This window comes from Lepus europaeus, chromosome 7 (genome assembly GCF_033115175.1).
Source record: "Lepus europaeus isolate LE1 chromosome 7, mLepTim1.pri, whole genome shotgun sequence".
In the NCBI taxonomy this organism is placed as follows: domain Eukaryota; kingdom Metazoa; phylum Chordata; class Mammalia; order Lagomorpha; family Leporidae; genus Lepus; species Lepus europaeus.
The window spans coordinates 31,313,145-31,329,970 of record NC_084833.1 but is presented as its reverse complement, the minus strand read 5'-3'; the positions used below and the strand labels follow the sequence as shown (position 1 = coordinate 31,329,970).

Sequence of the window (16,826 nt, the reverse complement as noted above, 5' to 3'; positions counted from 1 at the left end):
CTCCCAGGGTTGCACGGAGAACCTGTAGTGCCTCTGCTTTGTGTTGAATCTCTGTCTAGCTCTGGCCATGCCCCCCACCTCCATAGTCAACTGACTGCTAGACAGCTGCATCTGATATCCATCCCACCTTTTTTTTTTTTAAGATTTTATTTTATTTAAGAGGTAGAGTTAGAGAGAAAGGGAGAGCCAGAAAGGTTTTCCATCCACTGGCTCACTTCCCAAATGGCTGCGATGGCTGGAGCTGGGCTGATCTGAAGCCAGGAGCCAGGAGCTTCTTCTAGGTCTCCCATGTGGGTGCAGAGGCCCAAGCAGTTGGGGCATCTTCCAGTGCTTTCCCAGGCCATAGCAGAGAGACAGATAGGAAGAGGAGCAGCCAAGGACTAGAACCAGTGCCCATATGGGATGCTGGCACTGCAGGTGGAGGCTTACCCCATACGCCACAGCGCCAGCCCCATTTACTTTATTTATTTATTTTTGAGCAAGAGATGTGCGTGTCATCAGACTTCTTTCTGCTGCTTCAGTTTCCAAATGTCCACAACAGCTAGGGCTGGGCTGAGGTTAAAGCCAGGAACAAGGAACTCAGTTCATAGTTCCCATGTGCATGCAAGGAACTCGATCACTTGAGCCATCATGGCTGCCTTCCAGAGTCTGGATCAGCTGGAGTCAGGAGCCACAGGCAGGTAACTAACCTGGGCCCTCCCATGTGGGACACTGGCACCTTAACCACTAGGCTAAACATCCCCATAGCTTGAGCTCAGTGTGTTCAAATTGGAGCTCACCTCCAGTGATCACTTTCCTTAAGGCCACACGTCTGGCCGTCAGCTTTGATTTCATCTACTTCCACATCTCACCAACCACTTTACCATGCCCTCTTCCCTCTACCAGTATCGCTGCTGTCCTAATTCAGCCTACAGCTTAGCTTGTTTGTGCCAGTGTAATTCCTTCATACCTGGCCATCATACTGCCCACGTGAATTCCTGCGTCCCCAACCCCTTCCCCATTTGTGCTCCACATGACTGCTAGAGCCCAAGCTGGTTTACCTCTCATGCCTCATAGCTTTTTGTTTTCCACTTAATTTTGCCCTTTTCTCATCATCTTTTCTTAAATACAATGTCTGCAGCTACTGATTTGCAACATGAGGTGACCTTTAGAGGAAAGTCTTGGGGCCGGTGTGGAATGGTGGGTTAAGCCACTGCCTGTGACACCAACATCCTGTATGACAGCACCACTTCCAATCCAGCTCCCTGCTAATGCACCTCGAAAAGCAGTGGGAAACCCAGATGGAGTTCCTTGCTGCTGGCTTTTGCCTGGCCTAGATCTGACTGTTGCAGCCATTTGGGGAATAAGCTAGCAGATGGATGATCTCTCTCTTTTCAAATTAAAAAAAAAAATTGCTAAGTTTGCAGGACCAAAAACACTGAATGAAACTAAAACTTTAATGACACCATTGAATCAAGATGCCAGCCCTGAACTAGTTACTTCTGAGTTTTCACAAAATAAGCCCTCAGCTATTTAAGCTATTAACTTGGGTATCTGTCTCATTCAGAGTTTTAGGCAAGAGTGAAAAATAAGTGGTATTCTAAGGGGCCTCAGAGCCAGAAATGGACTCTGCTCCACCAGTAGTCTGGTTTGGACAAATTTTTTTTTTTTTTAAGATTTATTTACTTATCTGAAAGGCAGAACTATAGAGTAGGGGAGAAGACAAGAGATCTTGCATCCATCGGATCACTTCCCAAATGGCTGCAACAGCCAGGGCTGGGCCAGACCAAAGCCAGGAGCTTCTTCCAGGTCTCCCACAGGAGCTCAAGCACTTGGGCCATCCTCCACTGCTTTCCCAGGTACATCAGCAGAGAGCTGGATCAGAAGTGGAACAGCCTGGGCACAAACCAGCACCCATATGGGATGCCAGCATCTCAGGCAGTGGCTTAACTGCTATGCCACAATACCAGCCCCTGGTTTGGGCAATGTTAATGCTATTAAATATCTCCTATGTGTGAGTATCCTTGCCAATTAACTTAAACAGAGACTTACTATCAGCTAGGCACACCTTAGGATGAACCAGATATCACTCATTCAACAGAGGAATGCGAGTTTTGATGGGAGGATAAGCAAGCTTGAGGCATTCTAAAGTAAGGACTGGGTAAGGTTCAAGGGAGCTGGTGGGTATGGTGAGCACGTTGGAATCAGAGACGTCAATTAGAAAAAAGATACATTTGAAAAAATGGCAAGGGATCACAGGGCCAGCTTCAATTGCCACCATTTTCAATTACTGTTTTATGGGGAAAATTTGTCAGTAAAAATAAATGGGTTGGTGCCAGGGTCTCAATGTTCGCGTCCCTGGAAAACTTATTTGTTGAAACCTAATTCACAAATCAACAGTATTAAGAGGTGGGCTTAGATACTGAGCCTCACAGATGGCTTTAGTGTCCCCTTCTAAGAAGCCTGAGGGAGTCTGTTTACTTCTTCTGCCACCTGAGGGCATTTTGAAGCATCTCGAGAGCAGGCCCTTACCAGACCCCCGAATCTGCTGGTACCTTGATTTTAGGCGCTCTAGCCTCCAGAACTGTGAGCAATAATTGTCTACTGTTTGTAAATTACCCACTCTAAGTAATTTGTTACAGCAGCCTAAAGGTACTGATTTAAAAAAAATTGGGGAAAGTCATAATGGAAGAATTTGCTAGCCTGATAATACAGTCATGGGTTACTTAAGGACAGGAATATGTTCTGAGCAAGACATCATTAAATGGATACATTGTTAGGCAATTTCATTGTTGTACAGACACCATATACTTATGCAAACCTAGATGGTATTTTGCTCTGACAAATAATTTTCATCTACTATTAGCTTATCTAGAGTTTCCAAAAATTCTTTGTCTGCCTTCACATGAGCACCTGCAGATTCACCACTTTCATGTTACGCAATGAGTCCTAATTCAGGAATCACTTAAACCACCCAGAGCTAGCGGTAAATTCAACATGGCTGTCAGGTCTAGCCTTGGCTTTGCTTCGGTCACGGCCATCAGGGTGCTGAGAAAGATGATCCTGTCTCTCTGGTTTTCAATCCAGGTCAGAAGTTTCTCCATATCTGATAGGCCCTTCTTGAATTTTTACTCATCTCGTTGCCTTCAATGAAGCAGATTCTTTAACAGCTTCCATCACTTTGTTCTTGTTCTTCAAATTGTGGCTCTGGTGTGGTAATACACGCCTGACTGACGAGCAACAACCCTCATTGGTTTTCCACTGTACTCACTTTTAATTCCATTTTTAGGTCAATTGCTCGCCATGGCTTTTTTGAAGGAAATAGTAGCATTGGATTTTGTACAATTAGGGGCCATGATGAATTAATCAACACCAAATTAAATCAAGCACAAGAGCAAATGACGCAACCCAGAGGCAAAGTAAACACAAGTTGTATGAGGCTGCTACCAGCCATTGCATGTGTGGTCAGGGTTCACGGAGACATCGTTATGCAGTGCACGGCTGTGCTCTATTACATGAAAAGTAAGTAGGAAAAAAGGCGTACTCTATTTCAGAACATTTTGACGTGTCAATATGAATAGGTGAGTTGACGTGTGTCAATATGAATGGTTCCCAATGGCAGCTGCTTAACCCTGAATACGGCTGCTGCTTCCTACAGTTTTCTCTACAAAAGAGCTGTCTTGGAGAAAGTGGAAGGTAGAGCACACAAGAGAACAAGAGGTATAGTCAAGGCCAGGGAACAACTCTGCTACACTTAGGCAGCAAGCCGATAAGTATCAATTCCATCTTCCATCTTAAAAGTATAATGATAAACTTAATAAGTTAGTTTATGGAAAATAGGCAATTATATAAAATACAGGATCAGAAGCTTTAAAATATGAGTTTTTGACACTTTAAGGATTTCATTCCAAACTCTCATTATATAAATACAAAAAAATCCATGTTTCAGGAAAACATACTTAATCCTACATAAAATTCATGTCACTTATCACAAAGTTAGACAGTCAAGTGTATAAAGGAGAAACAAAACAGAAACAGTATTTACAAATTTAGACCACATGAGACAATATGAAGTCTTTTGTTAATAAACAACATACCACATACTTGTACACACTACATTTCAAAAATGCATTTGTGAATAATCTGATAAAGAGCTTTAAATTCAAGGCTGTAGTGATGAAAACTTTAAATTCAAGGTCTTAGTGATAAAGACTTTAAATTCAAGGATAGATTGTCTGAAGGACAAACCACTAGCATTTAAGTTAGTTAGTTCCCTGTGAATAAAAAACATTAGGAGTCACTACAATATATGTGCCTAATTACAAATTTTGTTCATTTCTCAATAAGTCACAACTGTAAGAAGTCTTTTCATGGAATCAGTCATTCATCAATTTCTTTCTATCCTTGTATAAGTATTTCTGCTACATTTTTAAATTCCATATTCAAAACAATTCTTTCTCATTTCTATATTTTTATAAGTATAAAATATTTGAAAAATAAAGAAACGTCTGTCTCTTAGCTAGAGAACTATTCTTCCATGGGCTCCTGGAAGAGAACAAAAAGAAGCCCATTTCCTCTTCTACCTCAGAAAACACAAGGCAAACCAAAACAATCCAATTCCTAATGTAGTGTTGCATGGAACCTGGGGTCTGGACAGAATTTCATGCTAGCTTTCCTGCTGTAAGCTGAACACAACTGAGTTATTTACATTATTGAGAGATCTATTTAACAGACTGGAATCATCCCAGTGCTTCCATCAGCAGAAGCCTTGCTAAAAAAGGCGTGAACAGCGGCGTCTGCGAATGGGAACATCGAAGACTCTCCTCCGTCTCTCCTCCTCATCTTCTTCTGATTCATCCATATCTGCTGAGTCATCTTCTTCTTCCTCCTCCTCTTCCTCTTCCTCTTCTTCTTCCATCTCTTCATATTCATCAGGACCCATTTCCTTGAAAGAGAAAATAATCTTTTGATAAGAAGAGAGCCCATCAGGTTTTTTTTTATAGTTATTTAATGCAAATTCTCGTTTATCTAGAATCCAAACAACTAGACATGCCAAATATAAATTTTCTTAGACTTCAACAGTGCATTTTTATAATGCACATGCTGATGCAAGATTCTGTAGTATATTTTGTGTCACAGTTAAGTGGTTTGTTCATTTCACATGTAAATACTGAGATGGGAAAAACATTCCATTAAGACAGGTCTTAACTTTCACACAATACTTGGTAATTCATACAAGGTAGCAAACAGGCCAATCCTAGTAAACAAAGATAAAGTTTTACTAAAGTCATCATTGTAATGTAGTAAATAACAATTCTTTATTAAATCTATATACATATTAAAAAAGATGTGAAATTATTAATCAGGTATGACCTCTACTGGTAATTTTTACATACTGTCAGCAAGAGGTCTAATAGACCTGTTGAGCTACTATATAGACACATCATTTTACGTCAACCATTGGTAGCCTCCACTTTTTAAAAAATTTTTAAAAAAATTTTTTAATGGTTTAAAATGACAATAGTCACTTATTCTCTCTCATGGTTCCCAAGGGTTGGGTATTTGGGAAGTACTCATTGGGGTGGTTCTGGCTTAGGGTCTCTCATGATGTTGCAGTCAGATGGTGGCTGGGATTGGGAGGGCTTCTTCACTCACATGTCTGGTCCCCAGGCCGGAGGATTCCACCTCTGGAGACTGAACACTTGCTCCTGGGCGTCCTTCTGTCTCTAAGTGGCATCTCTCTATGTTCTCTCCCACATGACACCTTCATGGTAGCTGGACATCTTACGAGGTGGCTCAACTCGGAGAACTCCATGCTGAAGGTGTACCGTCTTCTTGTGGCTTAGCCCCAGAACTCAGTGTCACTTTCCCAAATCATTAAGAAGTAGATCACAAAGGTCAGTCTGTATGGCAGGGAGGAGTAGCCTCTACCTTTAAATTAACTTGCAGGAGGCTCGGAATAGAACAGCAGTGAACATGCAGATCTGAAGAATGTCTCATGGAAACTTCGGTTCTGCCATTTCTCTAATCACACCTTGACTTCCTCTCTGCTGTCAATTTTCTCCACACGTTTGAAGATTCAACAAGACGAGCTGCTACAGGAGACAGAATTATGAACAGCAAGGAGGAGCTGGGCGATAACCTGGGAAATACTGGAACACTTAGGCAGGCTGTCAGTCCAGGCTTTTCAGTGAGGCTTTTCCGGCATTGCACGGTGCAGCATCCCACTCTCTCTCTGATCTCATCTTCAAATTTCTCTTCCTTGGTCACTGCACTCCAGCTACTTTGGCTGCCTCAGCTCCAACACACCCAGGACACCATCAGCACCTCCACACTTGCTGCTCCTCGGGATGGAACTCTCTGTTGCTGCTTGGCCTCCTCTACTCCTTCATGCCCCAGCTTCCATGTCACCAAGGTCTTTCCTGTTACAGATTTATATTAGAACCCAACAGGACACTCCTGATTCCTTGCGCTCTGATTTTTCTCCATAGCACTTGTAAGTACATAATGTGTATTTATTACAATCTGTCTCTTCCAACTAGAATGAAAATTCCAAGACAGGGATTTTGGTAATATTGTTTACTATAATACTCAATAAACATTTGTTGAACAAGCAAATGAATTAATGTAGGAGAAAGGAATTGTGTCATTTAGGATTTATTGTAACACTAACAACAACAACAATAACAACTGAAGAAAATACACAGATATGACTTACAAGATATTCCATTATTTGTATCTTTGGATTTTTTTTTGTCTTAATCTAAGGAATGGAGACTAAAATTCCATAGGAAACCCAAAACGAAGAAAGGGGAAGGCTTGGGAAACTCTAAAACAGAACAATATCTAGGTAGTATGATTATTGTCTTAAAGAAGACAAAAATGGAAAATTGTTTAAGAAAACCAATGTGCTAAAGAAATATTGCTCAGATAAAAGCACATGTACTCAAACAGCAGACAGAAAGAGGGGCACACAGACCAGAGTGGAAGTAAGTGATTACCAGGGGCCTCTAAAATGCCCAAACAAGCAAAACAAACCACCTAGACCAAGAACAAGCATGAGACTGACCTGTCGTGTATTTGAACATGGTACTCGAAGTATTGAAGACAAAGGAAAAAATAAGCCGACTAATTAGTCAGAATGGTAAGGACAAAAAAGGAACAGAACAACTCAGTTTCCAAATCAAGAAAACTAACATTTAAAGAAGAAAAGTTCAACAAATACTACCCCCACTGCCTTTTACATGTTGACCAGAAATAAGTCCAGAATTCTCATTTCTTTTCACTGATTTCTCATGCGTGAGAGGAAGAATTTTTCACAAGGCAGGTCAAGATTTTATATGCTTATTCTTGGTTAGGAGGAAATTAACTCTGAATAAGTGAGAACACAGTTAGGAGAAGGCTGAACATGAAATCAGTTTTTTATTGTAACTTTAAAAGGAACTTATAATAATGTGGTAAACATTTCTCAGTTTTAGTTTTAATATGGTTAGTTTTAATATCCATATAACCCACACAAGCAGGAGTTCTTTGGTGTCCTCTATCAGGGTGAAGAGTTTAAGGGGGTCAGGAGACTGCAGAGTTTGAGAACCACTGCCTGCCATTAGGTACAGGCTACTTTATACCCACCCTAACAAATAGTCAAACAAGCCTCAAAAGGCTCAAGCTGACCGAAAAACAACTCCACTGCCTGCCAAAGCAAACTTCACCAGTCTTCAAAGTTTAGGACATGGGATATTATCGAAGATAAAGAGGGAGGTTTCATAACGAGAAAAGAATCACCTCAATGAAAAGACGTAACAATTCTAAGCATACCTGCGTACAAGTATAGAGTTTCAAAATACATGAGGCAGATCTGACAAAACTTTAAAAAGAAATATACAAATCATAATTTTAGTTGGAAATTTCCCCAAAACTCAATAAATACATAAAATTGAAATACACTGTCAATCAATTGAGCTGCTACTGATAGCATAATTTCCTCCCACAAATGACAGAATATACATTCTTTTCAAATACACAAGGATCATTAATCAAGACAGACCATAATGTTGGACCATAAGACATTTTAAAAGTACAGAGTAAGTTCTCCAACCACCATAGAATTAGAAATCAATAATCAAAATACAACTGAACAAAAAATCTCCAACTGTTTGGAAATTTACACATTTCTAGAAAAGTCACAGATCAAAATTAATTTACAAGGGAAATCTCAGACTACTTTGAATTAAATGTTAATGAAAACATCAAAATTTATGAAACAGCTAAACAGTGCTTAGAGAAGAAAGCTCTAAAATCAATAATCTAAACGTGTACCTTAAAAAACTAGAAGAAGAAAAGCAAATTAAACCCCAACAGGAGAGAAAGAAAATTGCAGAAATCAATGAAATAGAACATGAACAAACAATAGAGAAAATTGGTACAACCAATTTTTTCCCTTTAAATGATCAATTAAAGTGATAATCCTCTAGGTAAAGTGGTGAACCAAAGAGAAGGTATAAACTACCAATATTAAGGACAAAAGAGGACATATGACTACAGCTCTTGTAGTCATTAAAAGGATATCAAAGGAATATTGTGAATAACTTTAGGCCAATAAATTCAACATTTAGATGAAATGGACAAATTCCTTGAAAGGCACAAATTACCAAAACTGAAACAAGAAGAAATAGAAAATATGAATATTAAAGAAATTAAATTCATATTTCAAAATTTTCCCACCAAAAAAAAATTCTAGCCCCAGGTAGCTTCACTGATGAAACACATCAAACATTTAAGGATGACACCATTCTCATAGAGATCCTGGGCTAATCAAAAATAGAAAGCAGTTACATGGGAAGTGGTGAATTCTAACACTCCTCCACTGGGCTGGAAGCTAAAACTTCACTTCCAAATGCACACTGTAGATCCTTTTCACCACATACCACAAATATAGTAACAGGCTCATCATTACCCTTCTCTTTCCAAACTGGAATTGAGAATGTGATTAATATCATGTGCATTTTCCCAGAATGATTTCAGACCCACTCATCAGGATCATCCCAGGAGCTATGAGGCATTCAATGCCTACAAATCAACTGCGTTCTTGGTATACAATTCATATTGTATTCTTATTGTATAACTGGAGCTTTGTAATTTTCCTTAGTCATTTTATATCCTGTAAGACTGGGGTTACTGTTAGCATCTGTCACAAGGTGATCCTAAAAATGAGATCTAAAAAATATTACCTCGTTGACTTGAGAAATGATGCCAGAGAGACTGTTACAAGTAAAAGTCTACCCATTAAATCCTCTTTGTAATGATCTCTGTAGGGTAGGTATTTACTTTATTGAATTGGAAATACTAGCAAAAACAGCATAAGGAACTGTATTCTCTGTCTAAGTGAAATAAAATAAAGCAGACTCTAATAGTCTGGTGTGGTGTGTCTCATACTCTAATATGCTGAGGCCACAACACTGTTTTTGGAAACAGTGGAAAAGGTAACAGTGGAGTTCCCTGGCTGAAGAGAATGGAGCGGCATTGACTGTCCACCTCAGTCAACACGCAAGTGACACCTAAGGTACTTCCTCAGCCTCACTAGGGCCCTCTCTGGAACACTGTGTGTAATTACTTGTCTGCTTAACCAACAAAGATCCTTGGTGGAGTTACCCTGCAGCTGTGTAAATCAGCACTAGAGGAATATTTAACTTACCAGTCGAGCTACGGAAACCCTGAATGTCGGACATGCCATATGGAATCGGGGAATGGCAACATTAAAGATCTTGTCTTTAAAGTAAAGAAAATGGAAAGTGTAGTAGCCCTCCATATATCCCGATGTTGTAGAGAACGTGGTACAGCTTGTGTATTCATATACCCGACCCGGGCTGATGATCGGAAATTCACCTGCAGAGAAAACGGTAACAACGAAGCAAGGTATAAAGCTCAGCTCTTCATTCCAGCAGGTAAAGTATATTCCTTATGGGATTTACGCAAATTACGTACAAGTAAATTCACAGGAAAAGTCTAAAAGGAAACATAACAAAATGGTAACAATGATGGATTATGAGCAAGTACTTTATTCCTCAACATTTTTTTGGGGGGGTAACCTCCAACAAATTCTCTACGACATAGGGGGTAGACAGTAAATATCTAGCGAAACAAAATAAAACAGGCACATTTTCTTTTTAAAAGGGCCTCGAGGCATTCCAGACACAGTCCTTAAGCCACGAGTAATAAAAAGGATTATCTTTAGACACGAGTTCAAGCAGAGATAAGGGCAATCCAAATGCGTAACAGCAGCCAGAGCCTAAAACGTTAGGAAGCTGATGGGAGCGGCAAGATGGCGGAATAGGAAGGGAGCACATTGATAGTTCAGCAAGACACACAGGTTAATAAAAGTGGAGATACTGCAGGGTCAAGGAAGAGTAGGGGAAGAAACAGCAGCGGAAACTCTTCCGGAACTAGTGATTCACAGTGGACCTGCGTGGAGAGCGTGGGAGCCCAAGTTCGGGACACCAGCGGCAGACTCAACACACCAGCGCTGGAACGCGAGGTGAGCCGAACCTCAATAGCCCGAGACACCAGCGGGCAAGCGGAAAGAGGAGGCTAGAGGGAACGAGGCTTGAAACTCCGTGGGGAAAAGTTCACCAGGCTAACTAGAAGAGAGAGAGGGAAAAAAAAAAAGTGACCGATAGGGACACGAGTTTCTCTCTCTCTGCTCACCCCTCAAAGGCGAGCAAGACAAAGAGCAGGCGCCATTTTGGACATATGTCATAAGCAGGGCGACCTCAGGTCTGCACCAGCCCTGAGCCTAGCAGAAAAACCTGACTCTGGGGGGAGGGGTGAAATAACAGGAGATTAGCATCTAACTTGGCAATCCAGTGGGAGACTGCAGGAGAATTGGAGCCCACATCGAGGGCAGCAGAGATTCCCTGTGTGGTCCTTGGGAAAGAGCTTCCAATCTCTGGCTCCTGTGGGTATATCATTTGCCTGCTAACTACCTCCAATTACGTTCAGCTGTGCGGAATTACTTCCCTTTTGAATCAAAAAAAAGAGAGAGAGATTTACCACGCCTAACCTGGGAGTGTCATCTTTGACACACCCTCAACCCTGAGGAACCAAACACAGCTCTCAGTCCACACTTATCTCAAGCCTCTAAGGCTCCACCGAAAGCAGACAGTCCTCTTAATATAGAGCCATAGTGTAACAAGAAAAAACACCACAGTGAAGAAACCAAATATCTCCAACATGCCATACAACAAACGCAAAAACCGAGGTAACAAGAACAAGGAAGACACTATGACGCCCCCAAATGAAAAAGACACCCCAATTCAAGATTATGAAGATGATGAGATAGAAGAAATGCAAGAAGTGGATCTCAAAAAATTGATAAGAACATTAAGAAGTTCTCAAAAACAAATTCTTGAACTACAGAAATCCTTAATGGACAAGATAGAAAATCTCTCTCGTGAAAAGGAAATATTAAGGAGGAATCAAAATGAAATGAAACAACTAGTAGAACATAAAACTATGATAGTGACAAAAAACCACAATGAAATGAAGAACTCAATAGATCAAATGACAAACACATTAGAGAGCCTTAAAAACAGAATGGGCGAAGCAGAAGAGAGAATATCAGACTTAGAAGACAGAGAACAGGAAAGGAAACAGGCAAACCAAAGAAAAGAAGAAGAAATTAGAAATCTAAAAAATATTGTCGGGAATCTACAGGATACTATTAAAAAACCTAATATTCGGGTTCTAGGAGTTCCTGAAGGCATGGAGAGGAAGAAAGGATTAGAAGGCATTTTCAGTGAGATACTAGCAGAAAATTTCCCAGGTTTGGAGAAGGACAGAGGCATCTTAGTACAGGAACCTTATAGAACCCCTAATAAACATGACCAAAAGAGATCCTCACCACGACACATTGTAATCAAACTCACCACAGTGAAACATAAAGAAAAGATTCTAAAAGGTGCAAGAGAGAAACGTCAGATTACTCTCAGAGGATCTCCAATTAGACTCACAGCAGACTTCTCATCAGAAACCCTACAAGCTAGAAGGGAATGGCGAGATATAGCCCAGGTACTAAGAGAGAAAAACTGCCAGCCCAGAATATTATATCCTGCAAAGCTCTCATTTGTGAATGAAGGTGAAATTAAGACTTTTCATAGCAAACAGAAACCGAAAGAATTTTTTTTTTTCCACTCATCCTGCCCTGCAAAAGATGCTTAAAGATGTGTTACACACAGAAACACAGAAACATGGTCACCAATATGAAAGAAGGTAAAGGAAGGAAACCTCACAGCAAAAGATCACAGGAAGCTCAATTTCTCTTTGACATAGAATTAAACTCTGATGCTCTGTTAAAGCAAAGTGTTAAAGTAATCTAAAAACAAAAAGCAATTCAAATCAATTGGCAATCTACAAAAAGAGTTAAAGATTTTAAAAGCTATTATTAAAATTGCTATATTGGTCTATTATGCTATGTTATATGTGTGTACATATTGTATGTCCACATAGGAAATTTTATTAAGAGTTTTATTTTAAATGGCTTATAGATAAGATTGTCCATAAATTTAAGCTGCTAAAATGAATCAAAGATACATTTTAATTTGTGTGACCTGAATCTGTGTATCATGTTTTAAACTTGTTGGTAAAAAGAAACTAAAAACATTTTAGATGGTTGTGCTTAAGTTTACTGGTTAAACAAACTACACCATGTTAGATATTTAAGAGGTGTTTTCAAATACATGATTCTTAAAATTTATAGAAGGCATTGGACCTTCTGGTAAATGTTTTCTTAAGTTGTTATCTAATGGTTGAAACGGTTTGCTAAGTATTCATGTGATATTGCTATTGTCAGCGAGCGATCTAGGACTTGCTCCCTCATTTCTCTATTCTAAGCCCAACTTGTTCTTTCATTTCTCTATTCTCTTCAAGGTAGGAAACTAATTCTATTATGAAGGAATCTGTAGGACGTACAATTTAATCTTTAGACCTTATAAAAGAGATGGCTAACATTTTTCTGTAATAGCATAGCCAAAATAAGAACTTAAATAATAATCTCATAGCTAGATTCACTTCGCCATCAGCAAAGTATACAGTAAGTAGAAAAAACCTCCCTTTCAGACCAAAGGGAAAGAAAGTTTTAAAGTGAGAATATAATTTTCCTCATGGGCATTGTCTACCTTAGAAAAACTACTACAGAACATGCCTGTGACTATAGACTTGTAGTTCAGGCCACCGAAGATTAGAGATGGGACATGGGCACTCCCTTGACTTGCATCCTCTGGTCTGCTTTAACACAAACCAGGAGGAAGAGAAAGCTCGGCATCAGAAGCAATGGGTGGCAGGCCTATTAATGGCTGATCTGTACAGTGATCTGCCTTCAAGGAGACCCAACAGGCCAGTCTACTGCAGTGGCTTTCAATGTGGTAAGCCTGGGCTTCAGCAGAAGTCAGCTTGTGAAGAGCCCTGGCAGCTCTGCCAAGAGTTGGATCACTGGAAATGGACCTGCCCTGGAGTCGAAGGATGCCCAGGTCAGAGCCACAGATCTTATTGGCTCTAAGCTGAAAAGCCCTTCACTCAGCCCAACTTCCAAAGTGACCACTGCAGCTGAGGGGATGGTCAAGTAGGGTCAGCAACATTGCAGGCAGAACTGTAAATTTCTTGTTAGAGATGCCACCTGCCTTGACCTGGCCAGCTCTCCTCCCAGGCCAGCCAAGTAATGAAAGTCAACAGAGTGCCTTCCCCTAGGAGGTTCACACCTCCCTTAGGATATACCCCATGTGAAGAGATAGACAGGTCTGGGCCTCTTAACTTACAAGGCCTAAAGCCCAACAGATTATTATCAAGCCCCTTCTATCAGGTTCTATTTGCCTCTCAATCAGAAAACTTAATTGTAGCTTAGCACCTTTCTTAGCTCCTCTAATAATGACTCTGTCCTTTGTTCTAGACCCTGTCTAGCACACTTAAGCCTCATTCCTTTGTAATCAGAACCTCTACTCTACCACCAATGGCTCTACTCCCAACCTGTGTGTACTGATGGTCCTCTTCCCCACTTAATGCTGTATAATTGTTCAAACCTGGTAAATGCCACTCTTAGGATCATTGGTTACTATCCTCACTCTGTCTTTTATGACCTTGTCTAAATATGATCAGAGTCGGCAAACTTGGAAGGCTTCCATAGCCTTGGCAACTCATGACGACAGCCTAGGGTGGTTACTGGCACCATAAACTAGAGTGTCAATTTGTTGGGTCAACAACAGGAGCCACTGTGCACTTGCTCCTCATGTGGTATCTCTGTCCTTAATGTGCTGTACATTGTGATTTAATGCTATAACTAGTACTCAAACAGTATGTTTCACTTTGTGTTTCTATGTGGGTGCAAACTGTTGAAATCTTTATACTAAATTGATCTTCTGTATATAAAGAGAATTGAAAATGAATCTTGATGTGAATGGAAGGGGAGAGGGAGCGGGAGAGGGGAGGGTTGTGGGTGGGAGGGAAGTTATGGGAGGGGGAAGCCATTGTAATCCATAAGCTGTACACTGGAAATTTATATTCATTAAATAAAAGTTTAAAAAAAAAAAAGAAAAAAAAAAAGGAACGTTAGGAAGCTGCATCCTAGGCACTCAGACCAGACCAAATGGCAGGCATAGGGAGAGTTCTTAGACAAACAGACCAAATGGCAGAAAAAGAATTAGGAAGGAAAAAGAGAAAAAGAACTATGGTTTCAATAAAATTCCTTAGTATTGCATTAACATTCAAGACATTTTTACACCAAAATACATTTATTTTTTAGTTGCATTTCCTGGGGCTGAGGTTGTGGTGTAGCAGGTTAAACTGCTACTTGGAATACTGGCATCCCATATTGGGGCACCCATTCAAGTCCAAGGTACTCTGTTTACTCTCCAGCTATCTAACATGCCTGGGAAAGCAGGGGGAGATGGCCCCAAGTACTTGGGCCCCTGTCACTTATGTTGGAGACCCATATGGAGTTCCAGGCTCCTGGCTTTGGCTTGGCTCAGCCCTAGCGATTGCAGCCATTCATTTGGGGAGTGAACTAACAGATGGAAGATCTTGATTCTCTCTGTCTCTCTCTCTGCTGCTATGCTTTTTTAATAAATAAATGAATCTTTTTAAAAAATTCCATTTCATAATGTTTTTCAAGCACACTTGTATCTCTTCATCTGGCTACTTAGTTGTATCCTTTAAAATGCCCTTTATAATAAAAAGAGTAAATGTAAGTATACTGTTTCCCTGAGTTCTGTGAGCTGCCAGAGGTCATGGGGACCTCATTGTGTAGCCAGTAGGTCAGAAGTCCTAGCGGCCTAGACTAGCGACTGGGTCTGAAGTGGGGGCAGTATTGGGGAATGAGGTCTCGCTCCTGGGCTTTCAGGCTGTCTGCAGGTAGACAGTGGCAGGACTGCCTGGAAATAGGGGACACCAGGCTGTGTCCTCTGCTTTAGAACTGACTGCTTATTTGGTGGATGTGGGAAAATCCCCATACACCCAGTGTCAGGAGCAATCAGTGTTGTGAAAGTGTGTGGGGGAAACTAAGTCTGAGTTTGAGTGGGTTTTCCCTTCTGTATCATTATCCCTAAACTTCAAAAAGATGACTAATACCGAATTTACTTTCTCTTTCTGCCCTACATACCTTTTAACTCTCAAAATATAATAACGACTAATCAACCAGTTAAAAAAAACAAAGAACATAATCAGGACGAGCAAGGAATCCCAGGTGATCTACAGGAAGGGAAATCAGCTCCGGAATAACTGAATTTGCTGTAATTTTAGCAAAGTTAATGTTTAGGGGACTAAATAGATAGCATAATGACCTTTCTATTTATGATGCAAAGTCTGAAAGTTCTTCAAAGCAAGTGATGTGTAAGCCTACATCTTGGGTTACATACCAACTACTCCAGGGCCTTGAACTTCTTCCACATCCCCTTTAGCATTTGTGATTCTCCAATAACGACTGTCCAGCTGACACGCCTTCTCAGGCAGTGCATCCTTTGACATTTCAATCCTGGAGAAAGGAGGGGGGTGGTAGAGACACAAATCTAGCTGTTTTATTTTGTCTTCTTTTGTTTAAAAGCTATAGTATTAGGGGCCAGGTGTTGTGGTATAGCAGGTTAGGTTATCGCCTGCGATACATCCCCTAAGAGGGCTTGTTTGAGTCTCAGCTGCTTCACTTCTTACCCAGCTCCCTGCTAATGCACTTTGGAAAGCAGCAGCAGATGGCCCAAGTGCCGGTGCCCCTCCCACCCATGTAGAGACCTGAATGGTGTTCCTGGCTCCTGGCTTAAGCCTGGCCCAGCCCCAGTAGTTGCAACAATTTGGGGTCTCTCTGTCTTTTCCCCTCTCTCTGTAACTTTGTCTTTTAAATTATGCATGTACGCCACAGTTATTAGGGTGATTACCTTGAAAATCAGGGTGGGAGTTCGGCACAGTTATTAAATAACCACTTGGGATGCCTGCATTTCATCCCAAAGTGCCTGGTTCAAGCCCTGGCTCCTCTGCTTCTGATCCAGCTTCCTACTAATGCACACGCTGGGAAGTTAGATGATGTAGCTCAAGTATCTGAGTCCTTGCCACTCACCTGGGAGACACAGACTTGAGCTCCTGGCTCCTGACTGTCTGACCCAGCCTCAGCTATTGCAAGCATTTGGGGAGTAAACCAGCAGATGGAAGATCTCTCTCTCTCTCTGATTAAGATTAAGAAACCCAACCTAAAGTCTATGTCAGCCCAGATCTTTTCTAAGTTCTTGAAGATACTGACATAATTAGCTGGATTTCCCCACAGAAATACTTTCAGTGTGGAGCAACAAAAGGAAGGGCAACATAAAAATGTGCACACACAA

General features: G+C 40.8%; 1 protein-coding gene across 3 annotated transcripts in view; it reads right to left on the bottom strand.

Moving 5' to 3' along the window:
• Positions 1–2,839: 2,839 nt before the first annotated feature.
• Positions 2,840–16,826, bottom strand: part of FBXO3 (F-box protein 3) — a 44,541-nt gene continuing 30,554 nt past the window's right edge. The window contains exons 9-12 of one of the 3 annotated variants that reach the window (XR_009866369.1): positions 15,876–15,991; positions 9,671–9,861; positions 5,635–6,517; positions 4,834–4,924 (exon numbers count right to left, since the gene is read on the bottom strand). Coding sequence is in view for 2 of the 3 variants with exons in the window: in XM_062196324.1 (XP_062052308.1) it covers positions 4,751–4,924; positions 9,671–9,861; positions 15,876–15,991 (481 nt within the window). In the remaining variant the exon portion in view is untranslated. Of the gene's footprint in view, positions 4,925–5,634; positions 6,518–6,620; positions 8,633–9,670; positions 9,862–15,875; positions 15,992–16,826 lie in introns of those variants that run through there. The other 2 variants (XM_062196324.1, XM_062196325.1) reach the window with 2 other exon arrangements.